The sequence below is a fragment of the Hemiscyllium ocellatum genome, chromosome 31 (genome assembly GCF_020745735.1).
Source record: "Hemiscyllium ocellatum isolate sHemOce1 chromosome 31, sHemOce1.pat.X.cur, whole genome shotgun sequence".
Classification (NCBI taxonomy): domain Eukaryota; kingdom Metazoa; phylum Chordata; class Chondrichthyes; order Orectolobiformes; family Hemiscylliidae; genus Hemiscyllium; species Hemiscyllium ocellatum.
In genome coordinates, this window is record NC_083431.1 from 3,933,342 (window position 1) to 3,959,261 (window position 25,920).

General features: G+C 52.9%; 1 protein-coding gene across 4 annotated transcripts in view; it reads right to left on the reverse strand.

The window, feature by feature from the left end:
* Window positions 1-5,842: 5,842 nt before the first annotated feature.
* slc43a2a (solute carrier family 43 member 2a) overlaps window positions 5,843-25,920 on the reverse strand; it is a 37,551-nt gene continuing 17,473 nt past the window's right edge. For all 4 annotated transcript variants that reach the window (XM_060848464.1, XM_060848462.1, XM_060848461.1 and 1 more), the window contains exons 6-16: window positions 25,770-25,825; window positions 25,600-25,676; window positions 20,635-20,727; window positions 19,665-19,798; window positions 16,492-16,691; window positions 15,170-15,316; window positions 10,829-10,976; window positions 9,804-9,930; window positions 7,870-7,943; window positions 6,930-7,053; window positions 5,843-6,641 (exon numbers count right to left, since the gene is read on the reverse strand). In XM_060848464.1, coding sequence (XP_060704447.1) covers window positions 6,480-6,641; window positions 6,930-7,053; window positions 7,870-7,943; window positions 9,804-9,930; window positions 10,829-10,976; window positions 15,170-15,316; window positions 16,492-16,691; window positions 19,665-19,798; window positions 20,635-20,727; window positions 25,600-25,676; window positions 25,770-25,825 — 1,342 coding nt within the window. In that variant the 3' untranslated portion in view covers window positions 5,843-6,479. The remainder of the gene's footprint in view (window positions 6,642-6,929; window positions 7,054-7,869; window positions 7,944-9,803; window positions 9,931-10,828; window positions 10,977-15,169; window positions 15,317-16,491; window positions 16,692-19,664; window positions 19,799-20,634; window positions 20,728-25,599; window positions 25,677-25,769; window positions 25,826-25,920) is intronic.

Genomic DNA, 25,920 nt, shown 5'->3' on the forward strand with positions numbered 1-25,920 from the left:
GAGACGTACAAGATAATACATGGCTTGGAAAGGGTGGACGCTAGGAAATTGTTTCCGTTAGGCGAGGAGACTAGGACCCGTGGACACAGCCTTAGAATTAGAGGGGGGTCAATTCAGAACAGAAATGCGGAGACATTTCTTCTGCCAGAGAGTGGTGGGCCTGTGGAATTCATTGCCGCAGAGTGCAGTGGAGGCCGGGACGCTAAATGTCTTCAAGGCAGAGACTGATAGATTCTTGATGTCTCGAGGAATTAAGGGCTACGGGGAAGAATGTGGGTAAGTGGAGTTGAAATGCCCCTCAGCCATGATTGAATGGCGGAGTGGACTCGATGGGCCGAATGACCTTACTTCCACTCCTATGTCTTATGGTATAGTTCTTTATCCACCTAGCTAGAACACCCTGCACATTATGCAACTTCACTTTCTCCATTAATCTACCATGGGGAACCATATCAAACACCTTATTGAAGTCCATGTATATGACATCAACAGCCCTTCCTTCATTTAGCAACTAGGTCACTTCCTTGAAGAGCTCTATTAAGTTGGTAAGGCACGCTCTCCCCCACACAAAACCATATTGCTTATCACTGATAAGCCCATTCTTTTCCAAATATAAATAGATTCTATCCCTCAGTACCTTCTCCAGCAACTTTCCCATCACCGACATCAGGCTCACTGGTCTGTAGTTACCCGGAATATCCCTACTAACCTTCTTGTACAGGGGGACAACATGAGCAACTCTCCAGTCCTCTGGCACCTCATCTGTGTTTAAGGATGCCACAAAAATATCTGTCAGGGCCCCAGCTATTTCCTCTCTCACCTTCCTCAGCAACCCGGGATAGATCCCATCTGGTCCTGGGGATTTGTCCACCTTAATAACCTCTAGCCTACTCAACACATATTCCCTACTTATGTCAACGGGATCCAGAGTAATCAAACTTCTATCTCTAATCTCAATATTCATCATGTCCATCTCCTCAGTGGACACTGATGCAAAGTATTTATTTAGAAACTCACCCATTCTCTCAGGTTCAACACACAGTCTTCCTTCCTTCCTTATCCTTTAGTGGACCAATCCTTTCTCTAGTTACCCGCTAGCTTCTTGTAGAAGAATAAAAGGCTTTGGGATTCTTCTTAATTCTACCTTCCAAGGCTATTTCATGACCGCTTTTAACCCGTTTGATTCCTTGTTTAAGACTTGTCCTACTCTTCTGATATTCCTTCAGGGCCTGTTCTGTTCTTAGCTGCCTGGGCCTTATGTATACTTCCCCTCTCCTCTTGGCTAGTCATATGATTTCTCCTGTCATCCACAGTTCACAAATCTTGTCTTTCCTATCCTTTGCTTTCAATAGGACATGCCTCTCCTGCACTATCTTTAACCTATCTTTGAAAGCCTCCCACATATCAATGTGGACCTCCCTTTAAATAGCTGCCCCCAATCCACATTTCCCAGCTCCTGCCTAATTTTGATATAATTGGCCTTGGCCCAGTTTAGTACTCTTCCCTTAGGATCACTCTTATCTTGATCTATGAGTATTCTCAAACTTACAGAATTGTGGTCACTATTCCCAAAGAAATCCCCCACTGCAACTTCTCCCACCTGGCCTGGCTCATTCCCCAGTACCAGGTCCAATCTGGCCCTTTCCCTTGTCGGACTATTGACATACTGCCCCAGAAAACTCTCCTGGACACTTTCTTATAAATTCTGCCTCATCCAGATCTCTGACACTAAGTGTATCCCAGTCAATGTTGGGAAAATTGAAATCTCCCATCACTACCACCCTGTTGCCTCTACATCTTTCCATAATCTGTTTACCTATTTGTTCTTCTACCTCACGCTGACTGTTGGGAGGTCTGTAATACAGCCCCAACAATGTAACTGCACCCTTCTTATTTCACAGCTCCACCCATAATGCCTCACTACCCAAGCCCTCCATAGTGTCTTCCTTTAGCATAGCTGAGATATCGTCCCTGACCAGCAAAGCAACCCCAACCCCCCACTTTTGCTTCCCTCCCTGTCCTGTCAGAAGCGTCTATACCCTGGAACATTTAGTTGCCAATCATCATGCCCTTCCTTCAACCAAGTCTCTGTGATGGCAATAATGTCATACTCCCAGGCACCAATCCAAGCCCTAGGTTCATCTGCCTTACACACTATACTCCTTGCATTAAAGTAGATGCATTTCAGGCCACCAGTTCTTTTGCACTCACCTGCTCTCTGCCTACTCTTCCCTTTAATAACGCTATCTTCATGATTCTTACAGTCTCCACCTCGCTGCCAACTTGTTTTCTCTTCTGGTTCCCAGCCCCCTGCCACGTTAGTTTAAAACCTCCCCAACAGCAACAGCAAAAACTCTCCCAAGGACATTAGTTCCAGTCTGGTTCAGATGTAGACCATCCAATTTGTAATAGTCCCACATTTCCCAGAACCAGTCCGAACGTCCCACAGGTCTGAACCCCTCCCTCCTCCACCATCTCTCAAGCCATGTGTTCACCCTGCCTATTGTTTCATTTCTACCCTGGCTAGCAGGTGGCATTGGGAGTAATCCCGAGGTCACTACCTTTGAGGTCCTCCTCTTTAACTTCTCTCCTCGCTCCCTGAAGTCTGCTTTCAGGACCTTGTCTTGTTTTTTAAACTTTTATCGTTGGTGCCTATGTGCAGCACAACTGCCTGTCAATGTTGGGAAAATTAAAATCTCCCGACACCACCACCCTGTTACGCTCACTCACACAGACAGTCTCACAGACACACTCACACACACATATTCACAGACATACACACTCAGTCACACACACTCACATTTACAGTCACACACACAGAGTCCATTTGATTACCACTTTTGGATGATGTTCCTAGGGACACCTTGGTGTGTTTCACAGCATTAAAGGCAACTATAAAAATACACATTCCTGTTGCTATGTGACACCTTATCTAGAAAAGTGATTCACTGGGTAGAATCGAGACAGAAATGAACAAAAAGAGTGTTTTTCAATTTATTAATACAGATCTGCTTTTGAGTTACATCAATCAGTAAGAACTAACAGTGAAATATTGTCTAATGGAGCATCTTTCATATATATATATATATATATATAATAGACTATATACCAATATAAAACAGACCAAGGACCTAGACACCAGAGAAATCAATTCTCAAGATGGTTGTGATATTACGGTGTTATATCTTTGATAACATTTCAGGTAGCATAATGAGAAGGACCCTTCGGTTCCAGTCAGAGGGCTATCAGATTGGCAAATGGTTTGGTGTTTCGGGATGGGTGCTGACTGCAAGGTTGGTCAGTGCTGTACCACAGAATGGCAGCTCTGAAATGGGTGCAGAGCTGACAAAGCTGTTATTGCTGTTGTTGGTGGTGGTCTATACACTTCACCCTCTGACAAACCACCAGAACACAGCGATGACCCAGACAACAGCCACCTGAAAGATAAAGCTGCCCCTATTATTGCAGGAGGGGTGGGGGTGGAGGTGGGGGAGCTGTCCCCTTAAGCACAGCACAAACCTTCCCCTCTCCCCCCCCTCCCACCCCCTTGGATTGCGAGGGTCAGAGGCTACATTGACTGGATCACATCAAATCCAGTTTGAACAGTCTGTAATTGTTAAGCACCAGTGTGTTTCAAATACTAGATTGATCATGGCACAGGGACAGGAGCAGGCAATTCGGCCCATCCAGTCAGCCCTGCTGTTTGTAAGGGGAGCTGATGGCCTCGTGGGATTATTGCTAAACTCTTAATACAGACGTTCAGGGTTCAAATCCAGCTACAGGCAGATGCTGGAATTTAAGTTCTAGATTTTTTTTAAAAAAAATTGTTGAATTAAGAGTCTAATGATGACCCTGAATCCGTTGTCGATTGTCAGAAATACCCATCTGGTTCACAAATATCCTTTGGGCAAGGAAATCTGCCATCCATACCCAATCAGGCCTATACGTGACTCCAGACCCACAGCAATGTGGGTGACTCTAAGTTAGGGATGGGTAATAACTCCTGGCCTAGCCAACAAGACCCAGATTCTGTAAATAAATAAAAAAACTGATCATCTACCCCAATGTCACTCCTCCCCACTATTCCCAGATGCCATTAGTCTCTGGAAAACTATTCACCTGCTCACACTGCCCTCTGGGGTGGGGGAAACTATCCAGCACAAACCCGGAATGCCACTGCATGTCCCAGTCCCCTTGGACAATGTAACTGTGTCTCTAACGAAGAGAGTCCTGTCCTTTTGCACAGCATGGCTGCCTTAATTGGAAGGAGCTCTCAAACAGACAATAAGAAAACCTGAAAGAATTGGATGGACTCCCAGCAAGGAATGGAAATCTACTAAAATAGTCAAGGATAAGTATGAGGGGGTCAACTGAACTCTGAAACTAGGGAAAGGGAAAGTAACGGGATTTAAAGATGCCAGACAAATGTCCGAGATTAATGATCAAAAGAGGCAAAGTGGAAGGACAGACATTTACAGAGTTTTCCCACATTCAGGATTGAAAAATTGAAAATGTGACTCAATTATTTGGGAAGGTTGGTTAAAAAAGAAACTCCGAGAAACCTTTCCTTTGTTGGTAAACTACGCGAAGGGGCAACAGATACACGTGGGAGGGGGGTGATCACAGAGACACTATGGAGAGAGGGATCCACTGGCCTGCTGGACAGGGGACGGTCAGCGGAAGTTGTCCATATGGACTTCCGAAAGGTTTCGGAGAAGATTCCGCACAAGAAGTCATCAAAACGGAGAGGGGAGGGAATCAGCAGAGGGGATGGAGATTGGACATTGGTTTGGCGTGAAGAGAGACAGGGTGTGGGATAAAGAGTTTGCGATTTGTTGCAATGTAACACTGGCATTTGGCGAGGGTTCATACTGAGACAGGTGGATGCTGTTGTGACAGAATCAAGCATGGTCAGGGAAAGTTTGGATTGAAAAAGGTCAGAGCTGAAAAATGTGTTGCTGGAAAAGCGCAGCAGATCAGGCAGCATCCAAGGAACAGGAGAATCGACGTTTCGGGCATAAGCCCTTCTTCAGCAACACATTTTTAAGCTCTGATCTCCAGCATCTGCAGTCCTCACTTTCTCCTAGTTGAAAAAAGTCAGGCGATGGTTTCAACACTGAGAGACTGGAACAATACACGTGTGTGTGTGTGTGTGTGTGTGTGTGTGTGTGTGTGTGTGGTGTTTCTGGAGCATGAACAGAACAAAACAGCAGTGTAGTGGTCCCACAGTGAATCACAGGGGCTTCGGAATGTTGGCCTTTTTCTTTCAAAGGGTTGGGATTTGAAAACAGCTCAGCTGAGGGAACATTGGTCAGAGCCCTAGCAGAGTTACTGACCCATAGGACACAGCCTCCAGGAAGAATAAACAGGCACTGGAGAGAGTTTATTTGAATATTGAGCTCATTATTGTCTATTTCTCAGTGAGCGGTAGAGGAGATTGTGCGTTATCTGTGTCCAATCTCACCACCACAGCGTCAAAGTCAGTAAAAAGCCACATTTGGTGTTCAGACCCACACGCCTGTCCATCCCAGCAGGTTCTCAGGAGAGTCTGGGTCAGTTGCTTTATCTTGGCCTGAGGTTGTCGCTATGGTCACGAATAAAGCTCAGTAATATGCAGACTGTGTCAGTCGGTGTACCATCGAGTTTAAACAGCTCTGCTCCCGGGAATACCGGACAGGAAGCAACCTCCAATACTGTAACCTGGTCCTTTATGATTGTGGTAAAGCTATCTTTAAAAATAGGAACACTTTCATGTTAATACAGTAACATTGCCCCTGGGTTAGAGGGTGCTACCTTTAACACAAGTTTTGGGGCGGGGGGGGGGGGGGGGGGGGGGGGGGGGGGGGAAGAGCCTTGTTCTAATACCGACACGGGAGCAGTGTTTATTTTCAGAAACATTTCCACTGCAACTCAGACCTAACCCAACAAGTCGGGGTCAGTGGGGGGAGGAAGGAGTTAATCAATATTACTGCCCACTGGCCAGCATAGTACCCAATGTGACTGTGATTCCTGTCACAGTCGAGCAGCCTGACAATACTCCAACAACCAGGAGGGTGGCTCGGAGTAACAGGACAGTTGCTGCTCCCTACCCTCCTGGAGAAAGTCAGCAGCTTCAGGTGGGGGTGGGGGTGGGAGCTGACGGAGGGGATGGGACTGGGACTGGGACATGAGAGCAAGAAGAGGTGGAGTGTCTGGGTGGGCTCTGAGTGGACAATCCAGGGCATTGCCTGCTCCGATGAAGATAATCAAGAGAAAGAAAGCAAAACTCACTAAAAGAGCTGTAACTCGGCCACCAGGTTTCTGGGAGGACAGCTCTATATGTATTCCCTTTCCCATAAATAACAGCGATTAATTTGATGAAATGAAGGTGCCTGCTCCCCCTTTGAGCACCATCAGGAAACAGAGGAGCCTGTTGATAGAGGGTGGGTGATCCTGGGCCTCGAGAGTCCTGTCTCACTGTGGGGAAGCATTACCACGGCCTACACAAAGGCCTCATGCTTGGAGCTGCCGTTGATTTTCATGAAGAGCTTGGCATCCTCAGCTTTCTGCAGCTTTTGTTTACGGAGTTGCTGTCTGTAATAGAGCAGGTAGGCCGGGAGGCAGAAACCCAGCATACTGACCCCCAACAAACCGATATTCACCTGGGAATAGGAACAGAGACCATCAGCAACATCATCGACAAAACACATCCCACCACCAAGACAATTACCATCATGGACATGGCGACAGAGAGAGCGCGAGAGAGAGCGAGAGAGAGCGAGAGAGAGCGAGAGAGAGCGCGAGCACGGGAGAGAATTGCAGACCCAAGGTGCAGACTGCTGAAGGCACAATTGGGAATGATTGAGTGATGGAAATCAGGAATACACAGACAGCACGAATTCGGAGAATGTGTTTAGAGGATACAGAGGGAGCTTGACACTAAACCTTACCCAGAGAGGATCACCTTCGAGTGGTCCCATCATCGCCAGGAAGAGGGGTTGTTGGAGAAGTGCAAACAGGGCGCTGATGAGTGACTGCATTCCAGTCAGACTGCCAAACTGTGTACACGGGTAACTGGGACAGAGAGAGAACAAACACAGAGTTACACCGAGCAGGGACACACCGGGACCGGGACAGGGACGGGGTGGGGGACAGACTGAGGGAGGGAGGGACAGAGGGACAGACAGAGCGAGGGGGCTGGGACAGACGGGGGGGGGGGGAAAAGGGGGAGGAGGTGGGGTAGGAGGTTGGGACAGAGGGACAGTGGGGGAGGGAAACGGAGGGACAGAGGTGGGAGGGAGAGATAGAGGGAGGGGGAATGGAGGGAGGGGAGAGGGAGTGGGGACAGAGGGACACAAGGACAGTGGGACGGAGGGACGGGGGGGACAGACTGAGGGAGGGAGTGGGGGACAGAGGGACAGACTGAGGGAGGGGGGGACGGAGGGGGTGGGACAGAGAGAGGGGAGAGGGAGTGGGGACAGAGGGACGCAAGGACAGTGGGATGGAGGCTGGTGAAGGTGAAAACGTATGGCCTGGTGATGGTTGTATTCACAGCAGTGACCCCCTAACAACCCAAACATTATCACAGCAGGAGGAAAACTGGAGAGTCTGCTCCCCAGTCTGGGTCTGGGGGGATGGGGCGGGGGGGGGGGGGGGGGGGGGGGGGGGGGGGACTGGGGGGGATATGGGGGTCAGAGACTCACTGGGATTGGGATGGGATTGGTTTGGTTTGGAATTCACTGGGATGGGGTCATTTTGGGACTAGACAGGGACTGGAACATGCTGGGATTGGGAGATACCAGGATAGATTGGCCCTGATTTTGGTTGTTATTGGGTGGGTGGGTGGGTGGGGGTTGTTGTGGATAAAGTGCAGGGAGGTGGGTTACTCACACAGCAGCGTAAAGCCCACCGACAGCCGAGTGAATGAATCCCCGAACGATCGTGTGGAGAATGAAGGAGAGAATCTGCAAACAACAACCATCAACAGTGAGGATTGATCAGGGCCCGGTCCCCCACCCACCCTATCTCCTCACCCCACCCCCAACTCCCTCATCCATCAGGAGGGGAGAGAGACTGGTCCCCACACTGAGTCCCTTCATTTTTATAGCCTCCATCAGCATTGTTAAAAATACAGATTGGGCCATTTGCACATTTTAAATTGTGGGATCCTGCTGTGCACTTCCTGTATTCTAATTGCAGAAGCAGTCTCTGAGGTGGGAGAAGGTGCTACTGAAATGCAGTTAGCCGTGTTTGCAGTGAGGAGCAGCCTGTTTCTGTGGAAATGTCTCCCAATGCCTTTACCATGAGGAGTGGGGCCACTGGGAGTGGGAATCGGGAGTGTTGGTGTGTTATTCCCTGTTATTCCCCATAGTCCCCTGAGGCTGCAGTGGGAACACTGGGCACCAAGTGGCAGCTCAGGACAAAAGGGCCAACCTCCTAACCCAGGGTCAGAGCTAACAACATACAACCTGTATTTGTGTAGCGCCTTTCACATCTTCAAGCTATCCCAAACTATTTTAGAGCCAATCTTTTTATGATTAATATTTTTGAATTGTTCTTAGGGTGTGAGAGCTGTGTAGTAGAACAGAGCACCTTGGGAATGCTGTTATTATATTCACCTCAGTTAAGCCCACCCCCATTTCTAAGCTCCCCACCAGCCCCCACCCCAGCCCCATCTTCCCCTGTTCTCCATGTCAAATCTATCCAGTCAGTTTCTCCCCAACTGGGGCTGAGCTGGGAGCTGGGGATGAGCTGGGAGTGGGGGCGGGGGTGGGATGAGATGGAACTGAGCTGGGGGCTGTCTGTGCACGTGGGAAGACTAACAGTTTGCTTTCGGATGATGATGTCGCTGAGGTTCAGTGTAGATGGGAAACGGAACCAAGGAGAGATCCCTGGGGGGAGGGGGAGCCTGTCCCCCCCCAGCTCACCCCTACAACTCCCTGCTCCCCCCCCACAGCTCCCAGCCTGTCCCCTACAGCTCACCCCCCCCCACTCCCAGCTCACCCCACAGCTCCCAGCTCACCCCCAGAGCTCCCAGCTCACCCCCATTGCTCCCAGTTCACCCCCACTTCCCAGATCATTCCCAGCTCACCCCCATTGCTCCCAGTTCACCCCCACTTCCCAGATCACTCCCAGCTCACCCCACAGCTCCCAGCTCACCCCCACTTCCCAGATCATTCCCAGCTCACCCCCAGAACCATTAGATCCATAAGAAACAGAAACAGGAGGAGGCCATTCAGTCCCTTGAGCCTGTTCTGCCATTCAGTGGGACCGTGGCTGATCCGACATTGCTCATGTCCGCTTTCCCTGTGACCTGTGATTCCCGACTGATCAGGAATCGATATCGGTTTTAAATATCCACACAGACATAGCTCCTACAGCGCTCTGTGCAGGGACCTCCAAAGACACTCATCCCTCAGAGAGAAGAACTTCCTCCCTGTCTGTGTCGTACATCAGTGCCCTGTTACTCTGAGACTATACCGTCTGGATAGACTCTCCCGTGAGGGGAGAGGCTCAGTGGTGAGCACTGCTGCCTGCCAGTGCCAGGGCCCTGGGTTTAGTTCCAGCCTCGGGTGTGTGGTGTTTGTACGTCCTCCCCATGTCTGTGGGGGGTTTTCTGCGGATGTTCCCTGCACTGTCTGGTTCAACTCCACCACCTCAGGCACAGAGAGTTCACTCAACTTGGGTCTCCCCCTCCCCGTCCCCCTCAACCAAAGTCCCGTGACCCCTACCCTCAGTCACACCCCCCCATCCCCGGCACACAACCCCTCTCCTCTCCCCCCCACGCCCACCCCCCATTGAGCATGCTCCGTGCAGTCAGCTACCTGCAGTGGGAGGTTCGGGATGAGGCAGGTAATCCCAAACCCGACAAGGAGGAGGTTTGTGAAGACAAACGCTCGGGTAGCATTGGTGATTTTCTGAATCTTTCGGTCTCTTTTCTTTCCGCTGGGCCTGGGGGAAAAGGGAAGAAGCAATTTGATTCTGGCCGAGTGAAAGTCAGCGGTGTAACAGAAAAACACATCACATTCCAAACCAGGAACAATACCCACTGAATCATCGCTCAACCTTCTACCCATCTCACCGAACCTGGAACCCAACCCACTACCCACTCACCGAGCCTGGAACCCAACCCACTACCCACTCACCAACCTGGAACCCAACCCACTACCCACTCACCGAGCCTGGAACCCAACCCATTACTCAATCACCAACCTGGAACCCAACCCACTACCCACTCACCAACCTGGAACCCAACCCACTACCCACTCACCAACCTGGAACCCAACCCACTACCCACTCACCGAGCCTGGAACCGAACCCACTACCCACTCACCAACCTGGAACCCAACCCACTACCCACTCACCAACCTGGAACCCAACCCACTACCCACTCACCGAGCCTGGAACCCAACCCACTACCCACTCACCAACCTGGAACCCAACCCTCTACCCATCTCACCGAGCCTGGAACCGAACCCACTACCCACTCACCAACCTGGAACCCAACCCATTACTCAATCACCAACCTGGAACCCAACCCACTACCCACTCACCAACCTGGAACCCAACCCACTACCCACTCACCGAGCCTGGAACCCAACCCACTACCCACTCACCGAGCCTGGAACCCAACCCACTACCCACTCACCAACCTGGAACCCAACCCTCTACCCATCTCACCGAACCTGGAAACCATCCCACTACCCACTCACCAACTTCTAACCCGACTCTGTACTGGCCATTTACCCGAATGCTCTGGATAGCCTTTCCCGGGGGAAGTGGAGGTGGGCATCACAATGGAACGAGTGTAAGCTGACAAGGTTGCCCTGCTCTCTGCTCCTTCACTTACTTCCTCCCAGCAGCCAGCTCCTTCTCCTCTGTGTCGGACATCCCATCATCGCAGTCCTTCAGTTTCCAGTCCATAATGTAACCAATCACCGGGGCGGTCATCAAACACAGCAGCTGCAGCACCCCGAAGATGGACGAGTACAGACTGACTGAGGAGAAAGGCAGCAACAAATTAACCTGGGCCACGAGACGGGATTACCCACTGACCACAGATAGTACACTGTCAAATACAGAATAAAATACACACTGCACTATACTGCACTGGACTGAACCGCACGGTACTGTACTGCACTGGACCACACTGCAGTATACTATACCGCACTGTACTACACTGTACCCACACCACATTGTGCTGCACTGTACAGCACTGCACTATGCCGTACCACACTGTGCCGCACTGTACTGTACCGCACTGTACCACGCCGTACTACACTGTGCCGCACTGCACAGCACTGTACCACACTGCACTGGACCACACTGTACTGTTCTGAACTGTACCACACTGCAGTATATTATACTGCACTTTACAACACTGTACTACACTGTACCCACACCACATTGTGCCGCACTGTACAGCACTGCACTATGCCGTACCACACTGTGCTGCACTGTACTGCGCCACACTGCACAGCACTGCACCACGCCATACCACACTATGCCGCACACACTGTACTGTATGGTCTATATCCTGATCACTGTGTAACAGATCCCTCCTTTCCCAGCCTTTCCTCTCAGTAACTCCTACTCAGGCGATTCTTTGCCAACACTGCTGTCCAGGATGGTTTGTGAATGGCTGGTTGGAGTCTGCTCAGTGAGTGATGGGACACAGTGAAAATCATGGGCACACTCTGGGTACGATCATCTTCACTACAATCTGGGAGCACCACTGTTACGATATTGATATGACAAGCGAGGAATCATTGAAACGAGTGTCTACGGTTGCGTAAACGTTGTATCTACGCCCTGGCATGTGGTGTGGGAGCCTAGGGCAGCACCATAGCTGCGCTCTGGTACAGGACGTGGGATCGCGGATGATCACTGTAGCAGAGTGAGAATATGGGAGAAATGTTCAGATGGTTGTTGTTCTGACAGTTACAAGATTGAGCTGATTACCCCCGAAAACACAGCACCACCCCATCCCCCTCTCAGCCCATCCTCCCTCCCTCCGACACTGCCTTGATCCTTACCCGTTTCCATAACTGTATTGGTCATTGGTAAGAGGGACAGCAGCGACACAGTGAGGGAGAGAGGTGGGAGGGATAGGAGGAGGGGTGGGTAGGGAGGGAGGGGAAAACCAGTGGCAAATTGAGCAGCCAAAAAGGGAAAGTGGGAAGGAAGGAGAGAGAGAAAAGAGAGAGAGAGAAACATATTAGAAGAGTGAGAGAGCAGCAAAGTGGATCCAGACAAGAGCAGCACAGCCCCAGAGAGGGAAGGAGCCAGGAATCTGTGTGAACATCAGGAAACAAGAGTCATTCACAGCTCAGGGAGAATCTCGGAATTGCGGGTACACACAACAATGTAACAGGCCCTCCTTTCAAATCATCCATTCCCCCTCCCCTCCCCACCCCTCCAAACCCCCTCCCCTCCAAACCCCACCCCTCCAAACCCCCTCCCCTCCAAACCCCCTCCCCTCCAAACCCCCTCCCCTCCCCTCCGAGCCCCCTCCCCTCCGAGCCCCCTCCCCTCCGAGCCCCCTCCCCTCCAAACCCATCTGTCCATCCCATTCTGGGCCCCGCCATGTCCACAATCCCCATTTCCTGAGGTTTTGCTCACAGCGGGAGGTACTGGGTGGGGGTGGGATGCTGACCATCCGCTGAATTCCATCCCACTCTGGGCCTGAAGTCCTTCCCTGTCCCAGCTGTTTGATCAGGTGTCGACCTGTTACATTTCACCCCCATTTTATCCCTGGAATTGTACTGGGGCTGCTGTAGATTCAGGAGGGTCTACCCTCTGTTACTAAATAATCTGATGGAGAAAGAAATCTGATCAGAAGGAATCTCTCTGTTTCCGTAGGTACCAGGCAGGGAACAGGAAGGAGTTTGGGTCAATTGAAATGGTGTAGAATGGGAGTGAATGGGAAGGGGTTTGGATCCAATGGGATTGTGTAGGGGGATTGAACAGGAAGGGATTAACATCCAATGGGATTGTTTAGACTGCGAGTGAACAGGGAAGGGGTTTGGGTCCATTGGGACGGTGTCAGGGAGAGTGAACACGGAGGGGGTTGGGTCCATTAGGACGGTGTAGTGGGGGTGGGAGTTGGGTCCATTGGGACGGTGTCAGGGAGAGTGAACAGGGAGGGGGTTGGGTCCATTAGGATGGTGTAGTGGGGGTGGGAGTGAACAGGGAGGGGGTTGGGACCATTGGGACGGTGTAGTGGGGGTGGGAGTGAACAGGGAGGGGGTTGGGTCCATTGGGACGGTGTCAGGGAGAGTGAACAGGGAGGGGGTTGGGACCATTGGGACGGTGTAGTGGGGGTGGGAGTGAACAGGGAGGGGGTTGGGTCCATTGGGACGGTGTCAGGGAGAGTGAACAGGGAGGGGGTTGGGACCATTGGGACGGTGTAGTGGGGGTGGGAGTGAACAGGGAGGGGGTTGGGTCCATTAGGATGGTGTAGGGGGGAGTGTGATCAGGGAGGGGGTTTGGGTCCATTGGGATTGTGTAGGGGGGAGTGAACAGGGAGGGGGTTTGGGTCCATTGGGATTGTGTAGGGGGGAGTGATCAGGGAGGGGGTTTGGGTCCATTGGGATTGTGTAGGGGGGAGTGAACAGGGAGGGGGTTTGAGTCCATTGGGATTGTGTAGGGGGGGGGTGATCAGGGAGGGGGTTTGGGTCCATTGGGATTGTGTAGGGGGGAGTGATCAGGGAGGGGGTTTGGGTCCATTGGGATTGTGTAGGGGGGAGTGATCAGGGAGGGGGTTGGATGGTTAGTGAACGTGGACAGTGTAGATGTGGGAGACAGTTCTGGGTTTGGTAAGGGAAGGGTTAAGAGATGTGGCTGCGTGTGATTTGTCACTTTATACACTTTGCTTATTTGAGAGTTCAGAGTCAGCAAATGCGAGGGAGTGAGGAAACATCTCCACGGTAACATCTCGGGTAGAAACGAGGACGGAAAACAGGAAAATATGATGACGGGAAAACCAATTGCTGAATCAGGGGCTGGGAGCAGCTGCTGACAACAACAACAACCACCTCCAGGCTCCTGCCCAATGTAACTAGCGCCGGACTGCAGGGTAGTCAACTACTGACCCCTCATCAAGAGCAAGCCCCTCCCCTGAGACCCTCTCCCTTTCTGCCCTGGTAATCCTCCCTCTGATTTAATTCCCACTCCATCCCCCTCGAATCTCCCTGACCCTCTCCTTGTTTAATCCTCCACAATCGCAAACGCGTTGCTGGTCAAAGCACAGCAGGTTAGGCAGCATCTCAGGAATAGAGAATTCGACGTTTCGAGCATAAGCCCTTCATCAGGAATAAGCCCTTATTCCTGATGAAGGGCTTATGCTCGAAACGTCGAATTCTCTATTCCTGAGATGCTGCCTAACCTGCTGTGCTTTGACCAGCAACACATTTGCAGCTGTGATCTCCAGCATCTGCAGACCTCATTTTTTAATCCTCCACAATCACCCCCTTACTGTTTGCTTCCTGCTGACTACCCAGTTCCCCCCCTCCCCCCCCCAGCCCATGACCCTGAGACCCTCCCCGATGAAGAGGTGGGATTCCACACCCCCCCCCCCCCGTCAGTGTTGAGTCGCCATTGGCTGTGTGACTGGGTACCAGTACGTTGTGAACACCAAGGCAGTGTCTCGGATCCTGGAAAGTTCCGGTGACCCTCCCCGCACTGTCCTCCCAGGCAGCACATTCCCAAACATAACTCCCCCACCCTTCCACACTCCCCCCACACACACACACTCCACCATCCACCACAGGCCCCTCCCCCAGCCTGGGATCCATCAGCAATGTCAGATCAGCCAGGATCCTATTGAATGGCGGAGCTGGCTCGAGGGGCTGAATGGTCTCTGCCTGGTCCTATTCCTTTTGATCTCATGGTCTTTATCTCATGCCGTCAGGCCCAGGCGTAGTTTCAGGGCCTGTCCTGGGCTGTTATTTTATCCGTTGGCTTGTTTGAGGGTCTGCTCTCTCTGGCTAATCCATACTCCCTGCCCTTTGACATCCGAGAGGTCACAGAGAGCAAGGCCTCAGCCCCTCCTTCATGCCCCCAGGCTGACCCAATCACATTGATGTGATTCCCACCCCCATTCTCCACAGCTCCCAAAGTGATCTGGGATCATCACCGTAGCCCTCCCCCCACCTCCATTCCCGATGCCCAGTGTGTACACAGCCCTTACCTGTGACAAGATCTCCCTCGACCAGATCCTCCAGGATGTTGTTCATGGCTCCCATGTAAAAGATGAGCCGGAGTTGTGTGACACACATAGTGACCAGGCTGAGGATATAGACTGGGCTGAAGATACTCTGCATGAAGGACCCAGACCCTGTGGGGGAAAACAGGGGGCAGCAGTCAGACTCTGGACGGAGGTCACATCCATAGAGATGTACAGCACAGAAACAAACCCTACAGCCCAACTCAACCATGATTCCCAACCCAATCTAGTCCCACCTGCCAGCACCCGGCCCATATCCCTCCAAACCCTTCCTATTCATATACCCATCCAAATGCCTCTTAAATGTTGCAATTGTACCAGCCTCCACCACATCCTCTGGCAGCTCATTCCATACACGCACCACCCTCTGTGAGAAAAAGGTGCCCTGTATGTCCCTTTTATATCTTTCCCATCTCACCTTCAACCTATGCCCTCTAGTTCTGGACTCCCCCACCTCAGGGAAAAAACCTTGTTTATTTATCCTATCCATGTCCCTCATAATTTCGAAAACCTCTATAAAGTCACCCCTCAGCCTCCGACGCTCCAGGGAAAACAGCCCCAGCCTGTTCAGCCTCTCCCTGTAGCTCAGACCCTCAAGTCTCGATCACAGACTTCTTTGTTAGTGTTTATGTTCCACTGCAAGTGTTCTAGGCCAGTCACGGAGCTGGCCCAGACCCAGGCCCAGGCCAAGGCCCAGGGCTCCCAGTCACAGCACAGGCCCAGGCCGAGGGCTCCCAGTCACAGCACAGGCCCAGGGCTCCCAGTCACAGCACAGGCCCAGGCCCAGGGTTCCCAGTCACAGCACAGGCCCAGGCCGAGGGCTCCCAGTCACAGCACAGGCCCAGGGCTCCCAGTCACAGCACAGGCCCAGGCAGCAACCAGAGTGGGGGCAGGGATCACTCCCTCCCCTTACTTACCCCACTCCCACACATGCACACACAGAGACACATACAGACACTCGTGTACACACATACACATACACTAGTAATCTCTGGGTGGATCCCTCTAACCCAGGGAGGGGGTTTGGTGACCAACTGAGATCACCAGAATCAGGACAGGCCTCTGACTCGGGTCCAGTTTTTCAGAGAGAATCCTGCAATCAATTGTCTCCCTGTTCCCACTCCGCTAGCTCTGGTGTCATGTACCTACTGCCCACTCCCCAACCACCTCTCTCTCTTATTGGCTCTGATCCTCTATTGACTCAGTGTAGAACTTTTGCTCCTGTGAGGTGCTTGATGATGTTGTCAGGGTGCTTTCTAAATGCAGTCTGCATTGCAGCAACCCACCTTGGTCTGGAGTCTGACATTTGACCTCCAGGTCGACGGTGGACAGACACAGCTTGTTACCGTCCTGAGTGGCCAGCTTCTCCTGAGGCTTCATGGAGTTGCCCACACTCAGCCTGCGGCCTACTGTGGTCACCTGCTTATAGAACTGCTTCCCTGTGATCTTGTGATCGAAACCCAGCCAGCTGAACTTAACCTTCACCCTGCCGGGGGGGGACAACGGGGAGGGAAAGGGGGTGAGAGAGACAGAGGGGGGAGGAGGAGGACGGGAGGGAGGGCAGAGAGAGAGACAGACACATACACACACACAGGAGATGGACACGGTGGGTGGGAGAGGGGGGAGGAAGAAGGAGGACAGGAGAGAGGGGGAGAGAGAGAGAGAGAGAGAGGGAGACAGGGGAGATGGACACAAGGGGGAGGGGGAGGGGGAGGGGGGAAGAGCGAGGGAGATGGGAAATGGACAGGGGGGTGGGGAGAGAGAGAGAGAGAGAGAGAGAGAGAGAGAGAGAGAGGGAGGGAGAGGGGAAGGGGGGGGAAGAGAGAGAGAGAGAGAGAGAGAGAGAGAGAGAGAGAGAGAGAGAGAGAGAGGAAGGGGGGAAGGGGGGGGAAGAGAGAGAGAGAGAGAGAGAGAGAGACAGGGGAGATGGACACAAGGGGGAGGGGGAGGGGGAGGGGGGAAGAGCGAGGGAGATGGGAGAGAGAGAGAAAGGGGGAGAGAGAGAGAGAGAGAGAGAGAGAAAGGGGGGAGAGGGAGAGGGAGAGAGAGAGAGAGAGAGAGAGAGAGAGAGAGAGAGAGAGAGAGAGAGAGAGAGGGGGGGGGGAAGGGGGGGAGAGAGAGAGAGAGAGAGGGAGAGGGGAAGGGGGGGGAAGAGAGAGAGAGAGAGAGAGAGAGAGAGAGAGAGAGAGAGAGAGAGAGAGAGGGAGAGAGAGGGGGGAAAGAGAGAGTGAGAGAGGGGGGGGAAGGAGAGAGAGGAAGGAGAGAGAGAGAGAGAGAGGAAGGAGAGAGAGAGAGAGAGAGAGAGGAAGGAGAGAGAGAGAGAGAGAGAGAGAGAGAGAGAGAGGGGAGAGAGAGAGAGAGAGGGGAAGGGGGGGGAAGAGAGAGAGAGAGAGAGAGAGAGAGGGAGAGGGGAAGGGGGGGGAAGAGAGAGAGAGAGAGAGAGAGAGAGAGAGAGAGAGAGAGAGAGAGAGAGAGAGAGAGAGAGGAAGGGGGGGGAAGAGAGAGAGAGAGAGAGAGAGAGAGAGAGAGAGAGAGAGAGAGAGAGAGAGAGAGGAAAGGGGGGAGAGGGGGAGAGAGAGAGGGGAAAGGGGGGAGAAAGAAACAGAGGGGGGAGAAAAAGAGGGGAAGGAGGACAGGAGAGGGGGAGAAAGACAGAGAGACACGGACAGAGAACATGGGAGGGGGAGAGAGAAAGAAGAATAGGAGAAAGGGAGAGACACAGATAGACGAAGAGAGAAAGTGAGCAAAGAGAAAGAGAGAAAAGGAGGGGAGGGAGAAGAAAAAAAAGAGAGAGAAGATGAAAGAGAAGCAGGGCATGATGGAGTCAATGAGAGAAGGGGAGGAGAGAGAAAGAGGAGTGAGGGAGGAGAGAAGCAGAAAGGGGGGGAAGGTACACACAGAGAGATACAAAAGCAGAGAATAACAGATGGATGGACGGACGACAGGAAAAGGTACAGAAACACCAGGGGAGAGAGAGATCAGATCGTATGACGATGAGTGGGATTGTACCCAAAATGGCATCAGACAAGGAAAGGAGTGGGAAAGATGGAGAGAGAAACAGGAATGTTAGTGTGAGGGATTTCCATCAGACAGTTCACACCGAGTGTGAGTGGGTGTGAGTTGGTGTGAGTGTCTGTGTGGGTGGGGGGCAGTGTGAGGTGTACAATGTTTCCGGGGAGGGGTGGAGATGATGTGGGAGGGATGTTAATGGAGGAGGGAGATGGGGCTGGAGAGATACCTGGGGAAGGGGTAATGGAGGTATGGATGGGTGAGGGGAGCTCAGACCAAGAGGCAGGGTCTGCGAGTGGAAGGGGGGTGGTGCAGTACACGGGGGGGGCCTCCTGCTTGGATCACACACAGTCCTGGGAAGAGACATGTCTAACTGGTTGTAACACGGCAACTACCTCGCCTGCCAGTGCCCAGGGCCTGAGGCCTCCAGAACCAGGGCCTCACTCCCCCCGGGGACTCACTCCAGTACCTTCCTCACTCCCCCCGGGCCCTCACTCCCCCCGGGGCCTCACTCCAGTACCTTCCTCACTCCTCCCGGGCCCTCACTCCCCCCGGGGCCTCACTCCAGTACCTTCCTCACTCCCCCCGGGCCCTCACTCCTCCCGGGCCCTCACTCCCCCCGGGCCCTCACTCCAGTACCTTCCTCACTCCCCCCCGGGCCCTCACTCCCCCTGGGGCCTCACTCCCCCCGGGGCCTCACTCCCCCCGGGGCCTCACTCCAGTACCTTCCTCACTCCCCCCGGGCCCTCACTCCCCCTGGGGCCTCACTCCCCCCGGGCCCTCACTCCCCCCGGGCCCTCACTCCCCCCGGGCCCTCACTCCCCCCGGGCCCTCACTCCCCCCGGGGACTCACTCCAATACCTTCCTCACTCCCCCCGGGGAATCACTCCCCCTGAGGTCTTCACTCCAATACCCTCCTCACTCCCCACTGAGGCCTCACCACCCCCACCCCCACCCCGGGGCCTCACTCCCCACCCCAGGCCCTCACCCCCCACCCCCTTCAGGGCCTCACTTCACCCCCCCCCCCCCCCCACCAAGGTGCTCACTCCCCCGGGGCCCTCACTCTCACTGGGGCCTCCCCCAACTCTCACAGGCCTGTCCCAACCCCCACTGGTTTGTCCCATCTTCCCCGCCTCACTCCCACAGGCCTGTACCCTCCCCCGCCCCCAACCCACCATCTTGATTGTGTATATCTTTCTGCAGTGGGGAGCAGTTGGGGAGGTGGGGGTGGGGGTGGTGGGGTGGTGGGAACAGTTAGGAATCCAGCCCCCTGCCCTTCAGGAAGACCCTCTCTTGGTGTTGGTGATCCAGTACTGGGGGAGTCAGGGGTTTTGTATGGGTCAGGACGGGGTCTCACCTCATTCCGTGTTTGGTGGGGGAGGTGGTTTCCCACAATCCCACCCTCCCTCCCCCCACATTCCCCGCACGAGGGGAGAGGGCAGTAACTCACGTGTAGTCCATATCCTCGGGGCCTGGGAATGGTTCCAGGGGCCAGTTCAGGAAGCAGTTCATGAAGACAAGGCCCCCACAGGCGGCCCACACCAGCAGGATGGTGATAAAGGGAGCTCCAAAATCATAGATCACCTAGGGGCGAGGAGAGAGTGAGGTGGGGGGGGGGGAAAGAAAGAGAAAGAGAGAGAGAGAGAGAGAAGGAGAAGAGAGAGAGAGAGAGGAGGAGAAGAGAGAGAGAGAGAGGGGGAGAAGAGAGAGATAGAGAGGGGGAGAAGAGAGAGAAATAGAGGGGAAGAAGAGAGAGAGAGAGAGAGAGAGAGAGAGAGAGAGAGAGAGAGAGAGGAGAGAGAGAGAGAGAGGAGAGGGCGAGAGAGAGAGAGAGTGAGGGGGCGGGGAAGAGAGATAGAGGGGGGAGAAGAGAGACTCAAACATTCATTCCAACCTCAGCCAACACCTCTCCCAATACCATAGCATCCCCTCCCCAGCACTCTTCCCTAAACCCCCCACACCCCCACTCCTTCCAACATCCTCAATTCCCAACACCCTTCAGTCTCCAGGACAAGACAGAAACAGAGAGAGAGAGACAGAGAGAGAGACAGAGAGAAGAACAGGAGGGTGATGGGGTGTGGTAACAATTGGAAGGAGGGATTGAGAGAGAGAGAGAGAGAGAGAGAGAGCGCGTGTGGGACAGAGAGAGATGGAGGAACAGAGAGTGAAAGAGGGACAGAGACAGTGAGAGAGAGAGAGAGAGAAAGAGAGCACGACGGGGAACAGGGCACGACAGGGTGAACAGAGAGAATTTGAGGGGGAGAGAGAGAGTTTGGGGGAGGGAAGAGAGAGCAGAGAGAGTGAGGGAGGGATCAGTGAGGGAGAGGAGAGAGAGGGAGGGCCCTGGGATGGGTAGTTGCTCAATTGCCCAACCCTGGAGATTGCTGCTGCCTCCACCTCAGCCCCATTCCCTCCCTCACCTTGATTCCTGGGAATGTCACAGCGGATGAAGCGTATGAGCCAATCATGAGAGCGATAAACGTCGATCGCAGATCCCCAAACATGTTCGGCAACTGAAAAGTAACCAGAGGCAGATCGATCATCAATAATCTGCCAGCAATGACCCAAACACCCCCGTCCAGAAACAACCATCACTGTGCACTCCAGAGACCTCATTCAAGGTCACAGGGCAGGCAGTTGGTTCCCATCAGCCATTGCATGGCCAACATTTCCCCTCTCCCACCACACACACCCCACTCCCACCAGCATCACCCCCACCCCAACTTCCCCATTAGAGAGAGAGCGAGGGGTCTTCTCCCTGGGACTCTGCCAAATCCCCCTGGATCATTCTCCCCCAAAACGGTTCTCCTGCATCACTGTCACATGACTGTGGGATCTTACTTTGCACAAGTTTGGCTGCTCCATTTTGCATCATTACAATGGCAACTATGTTTCAAAACCATCCTCAACGACACAGTGTAGTCAGATAAGGTGCTAGACAAATGTAGGTGTTTCAGAGTGGACATTAAGTGGTCTCTCCGTGAAAGTGAGGACTGCAGATGCTGGAGATCAGAGTCAAGCGTGTGGTGCTGGAAAAGCGCAGATCAGGCAGCATCCGAGGAGCAGGAGAAAAGCCGTTCACCAGGATTCAGGATTCTTGCTCCCTGGATGCTGCCTGACTTGCTGTGCTTTTCCAACACCTCACTCTCGACGTGAAGTGGTCTCTGGTGACTGGGAGTGGGGTTGGAGGTGGTTGTGTACTGAGTATAATATCGGTGAGGCACAGAGGGTGACCTCAGCTGCTGGACACCAGCCTGCTGTTTACCAGGGGAACGTGTCTTTGACTGATATCACACACACAGACACACACACACACAGACCTGAGAACACTGCTTTAGCACACAGCCTGCCCCCCTCAGTTTGATCTCTCTCTCACACGGAGATCACTGTACCGCTGGGTACACAGCGACCCTGGGTACACAGCGACCCTGGGTACACAGCGACCCTGAACACTCCCAACTCCAACTCCTCATTTATTTACTGAATACTTATCCCCGGAGCCGAGAGATGGTCTGGTTGTTTGCTGGGTTATCGGTGATTAATCTGTCACCCGGGCTGGACAGGGGAACCCTCTGGGGTTAATGTGTAGTTTTCTGTGTATCTCAGTCAGTGACCCTTGTTGAGACAGACTCTTCGAAAACTGCAGAGCGAGGATGAAGCTCCCACAATGGGAGAAGGATTTCAGGGAGGTGAACACTTAGGTTCCCTGAGCACTTCGATACAACTCAGAGCAAGATCCACTCAGCGTCCCTTCAGAACAGAACGCTGGGGACGTACTGATAATCAAGCAGGATAGTAACCAGACCAGAGAGAGAGAGAGAGAGAGAGACTGGGGAACGGGGCAGACACAAGACATATCACTCTGAACATTGCACAGTCGTCAGTTTGGATTCAAGGATCCGAAACACAGAGGGTACAATTCTAACAGAGAGAGAGAGAGAGAAAATGGCCAGGGGCAGTGTACACAGATCTTTAAAGATCATGTTAATAAACATATTAAATTCTAGTATTCATTAAAAAATACAAGCATGACAGGCCTGTTTCCACACTATAAATAATCTAATATCGTAAGCACTCAGCCAGCTTCCTTCCACTGGCACACGATATGGAAACAGCACACTGTCGGAGGGTCAGCACTGAGGGAGCGCCGCACTGTCGGAGGGTCAGCGCTGAGGGAGCGCCGCACTGTCGGAGGGTCAGCGCTGAGGGAGCGCCGCACTGTCGGAGGGTCAGCGCTGAGGGAGCGCCGCACTGTCGGAGGGTCAGCGCTGAGGGAGCGCCGCACTGTCGGAGGGTCAGCGCTGAGGCAGCGCCGCACTGTCGGAGGGTCAGCGCTGAGGCAGCGCCGCACTGTCGGAGGGTCAGCGCTGAGGCAGCGCCGCACTGTCGGAGGGTCAGCGCTGAGGCAGCGCCGCGCTGTCGGAGGGTCAGTGCTGAGAGAAAGCAAGTAATTACTCTCCCATCCCCATGGTTGAGGTAGCAGCCTTGCTCATGATCACACTGCTGCTTGTGGGATCTTGCTGTGCTCGGAGGCTGCTAGGATTCCTACATTCCTGCACCGAGCATGCTGATAAACTGACCCAAACCCGTGTTGTAGGGCCATGGGCAGTGTATGGAACTAATGGAAATACAGGTCTCTCATTTAGCATCTTGTCTTTTCTGTCTCTGCCCCCAGTGTGGGGCAGTTACAAACCGTACTCTTAGCCGCTCCCCCCTGCCCATTTCCCAATGCCCGATTCCGAGGGTCTTTGGGACAGTGTTGGTGAGTCAGGTTTTCAGCTAGCTAGCCCTGGTACTCTTCCCACTGGGAGCGCGGAAGCAACGGGAGCACAGAATTTTCCACAGGAGGGTTAATGAGATGGAAAAGTACGGCAGTGAGCTTGTTGACAGCACAGGGAAGAGCATCTGTACACAACACAGCTATCAGCACCAATCACCCGCTGTGTCAACAGGCCAGCATCTGGGCATACAATCTGACAGGGAACCATCCGAGGGGAAAGTCCACCATCAGGCAGGGACAGAGAGACACGGGGAAGGCGGGGGCAGGCTGAGTGTGTGTGTGAGAGAGAGAGACAGACAGACACAGAGAGACAGAGAGAGAGAGACACACACACATACACACACACATAGACAGAGAGAGAGACAGAGAGAGAGAGAGAGAGAGAGAGAGAGAGACACACACATACACACACACATAGACAGAGAGAGAGACACAGAGAGAGAGAGAGAGAGAGACAGACAGACAGACAGACAAAAAGAGAGAAAGAGACAGAGAGAGAAAGAAGAGAGAGAGAGAGAAAGAAAGAGAGAGAGAGAGAGAGACACACACACACACACACAGAGATAGAGATGGAGAGACAGAGACAGACAGAGAGAGGCAGAGAGAGAGTGACAGAGACAGAGATGACAGAGAGAGATGAGAGACAGAGATGGGAGACAGAGAGAGAGAGTGACAGAGACAGACAGAGTGACAGAGAAAGAGAGTGAGAGAGAGTGACAGAGAGAGAAAGGGTACAGGGTGAATGAAAGAGAGAAAGGGGGATAGTGTGAGTGACAAAGAGTGGGGGGAAGAAAGAGAGAGTGACAGAGCGAGAAGGAGGGAAAGAGAGAGCAATGAAAAGGATTAGAAAGAAAGAGGAATAAAATGTGAGGGGAAGATAGAGAAAAGAGAGAGAGAGAGAGAGACAGTTTCACAGAGAAACAGAGAAGGGTTAGTTTGGAGAGAGTGATAGACAGAGATTACTGTTAGAAGGAAGTGTAGAGAGAGAATGAGAAAAAGTAACAGAATGAGAAAGAGAAGAGAGTGAGAATAAAGCAAAGTGAGGGAGGAAGAGAAAGTGAGGAGGGAGGAACAAGGGAACAGAAAATTTGGTATTTTCTACAGTGGCTTTTATACCAACTTCATAGATAATCAAATAATTCAGAAAGATGGTGGCTAATCAACACACAGCAAGATCCCATCAACAGCAAAGTGATAATGATTGGATAATCTGTTGCTAGGGAACATTTATAAGAACCATCAGAGGTCAGGGCACTGCTGTGGGTTCCCGTGACTCTCTAAAGGGGGGTCTCACCCAGTGTCATACTCCAGTGTACCACCCTTCACCCTGAGCATTTGTCCCTTTCAGAAACAAACCCAACAGCCCCACTGGACACTTGCCTGACGCTGCCTCCCTCACACTCCCAGGGAAGGTGGTCCATGCCATTACTACCCCCGGGGGGCAAACGTTTAGCCTCATATCACTTTCCTTTCTGATCCGTACACACTCAAAGTCTCTGCCCTTATGTTCTTTACCTTGTCAGGAGTGGGGACCCTTTCTCCCTATCTACACTGTCCAGCACGCTCGTGATGTTGAATCCCAAAACTGACTCTCTCAATCTCTCTCCATCAAGGGGGATAGTCCTAGCTTCTCCAATCAACCCTCAGCACGGAGATTCCTCATCCCAGGACACATTCCCATAAACTCCTTCACTGTCTTCACATTATCCTTTCACCACGGGATCGAGAACTAGATACAACAGTCAGAGTCAGGCTGGACTAATGGCTCATACAATCTCAACAAAACCTCCTCGCTCTCGTATGCTCAGTCACTGCTGATCAAGCTGAGCCCACTGTATGTTTTACTAACAGCTCCTCAACCACCCCTGCCACCATCTCAGTGATGTCTGTATATCTACACCCAGCTCACTCTGATCCTGCACAATCTAAAGCAGCTGGTTTAACAGCTTTCCCAAAAATCAGCACTGCTAACAGAGCAGCACTCCCCCAGCGCTGACCCGCTGACAGTGCGGCGGTCCCTCAGTGCTGACCTGCCAACAGTGCGGCACTCCCCCAGCGCTGACCCGCTGACAGTGCGGCGGTCCCTCAGTGCTGACCTGCCGACAGTGCGGCACTTCCTCAGCTCTGACCCTCTGACGGTGCGGTGCTCCCTCAATGTCGTCAAAGAGTGAGAGACAGCCCCTTCAGGAACTGTATCCCAGTGAGAGGCAGCCCCTTCGGGAACTGTATCCCAGTGAGAGGCAGCCCCTTCGGGAACTGTATCCCAGTGAGAGGCAGCCCCTTCGGGAACTGTATCCCAGTGAGAGACAGCCCCTTCGGGAACTGTATCCCAGTGAGAGACAGCCCCTTCGGGAACTGTATCCCAGTGAGAGACAGCCCCTTCGGGAACTGTGTCCCAGTGAGAGGCAGCCCCTTCGGGAACTGTGTCCCAGTGAGAGGCAGCCCCTTCGGGAACTGTGTCCCAGTGAGAGGCAGCCCCTCTGGGAAGTTGATAGGGATTAAGGGATATATATGATGATTTTTTCAGGGAGCGGAGCCCAGGTTTGTACTGTTTCCTGCGCCCTCCCCTCCCTGACCATCCAGCTGAGTACAAAGGCAGATTTACCGTGAGAGAAGTGAAGGTCATACACATCCCCCCGAATCCATTCAGGGCCAGTGCGATGAAAATCAGCACGGAAAGATCTGGAAGGAGAGGGCAGAGAGTGGAGTTAGAGGTGGTGACGGTGTGGTCTGGGTGAGTGTGAGCTGTTGCTGGAAGACTGGCTGTGTACTTACCGTCAGGATTACTGGCTCCATAGGCAATTAACAAACAGGACAAGGCAAAACTGGTGCTGCAATAGAGAGTAAACACCAGTCAGCCCATCATCATCATCATCATCATCATCCCCCAAACCTGCTCCCTCACCTTCCCGGCTCTCAAACCCTT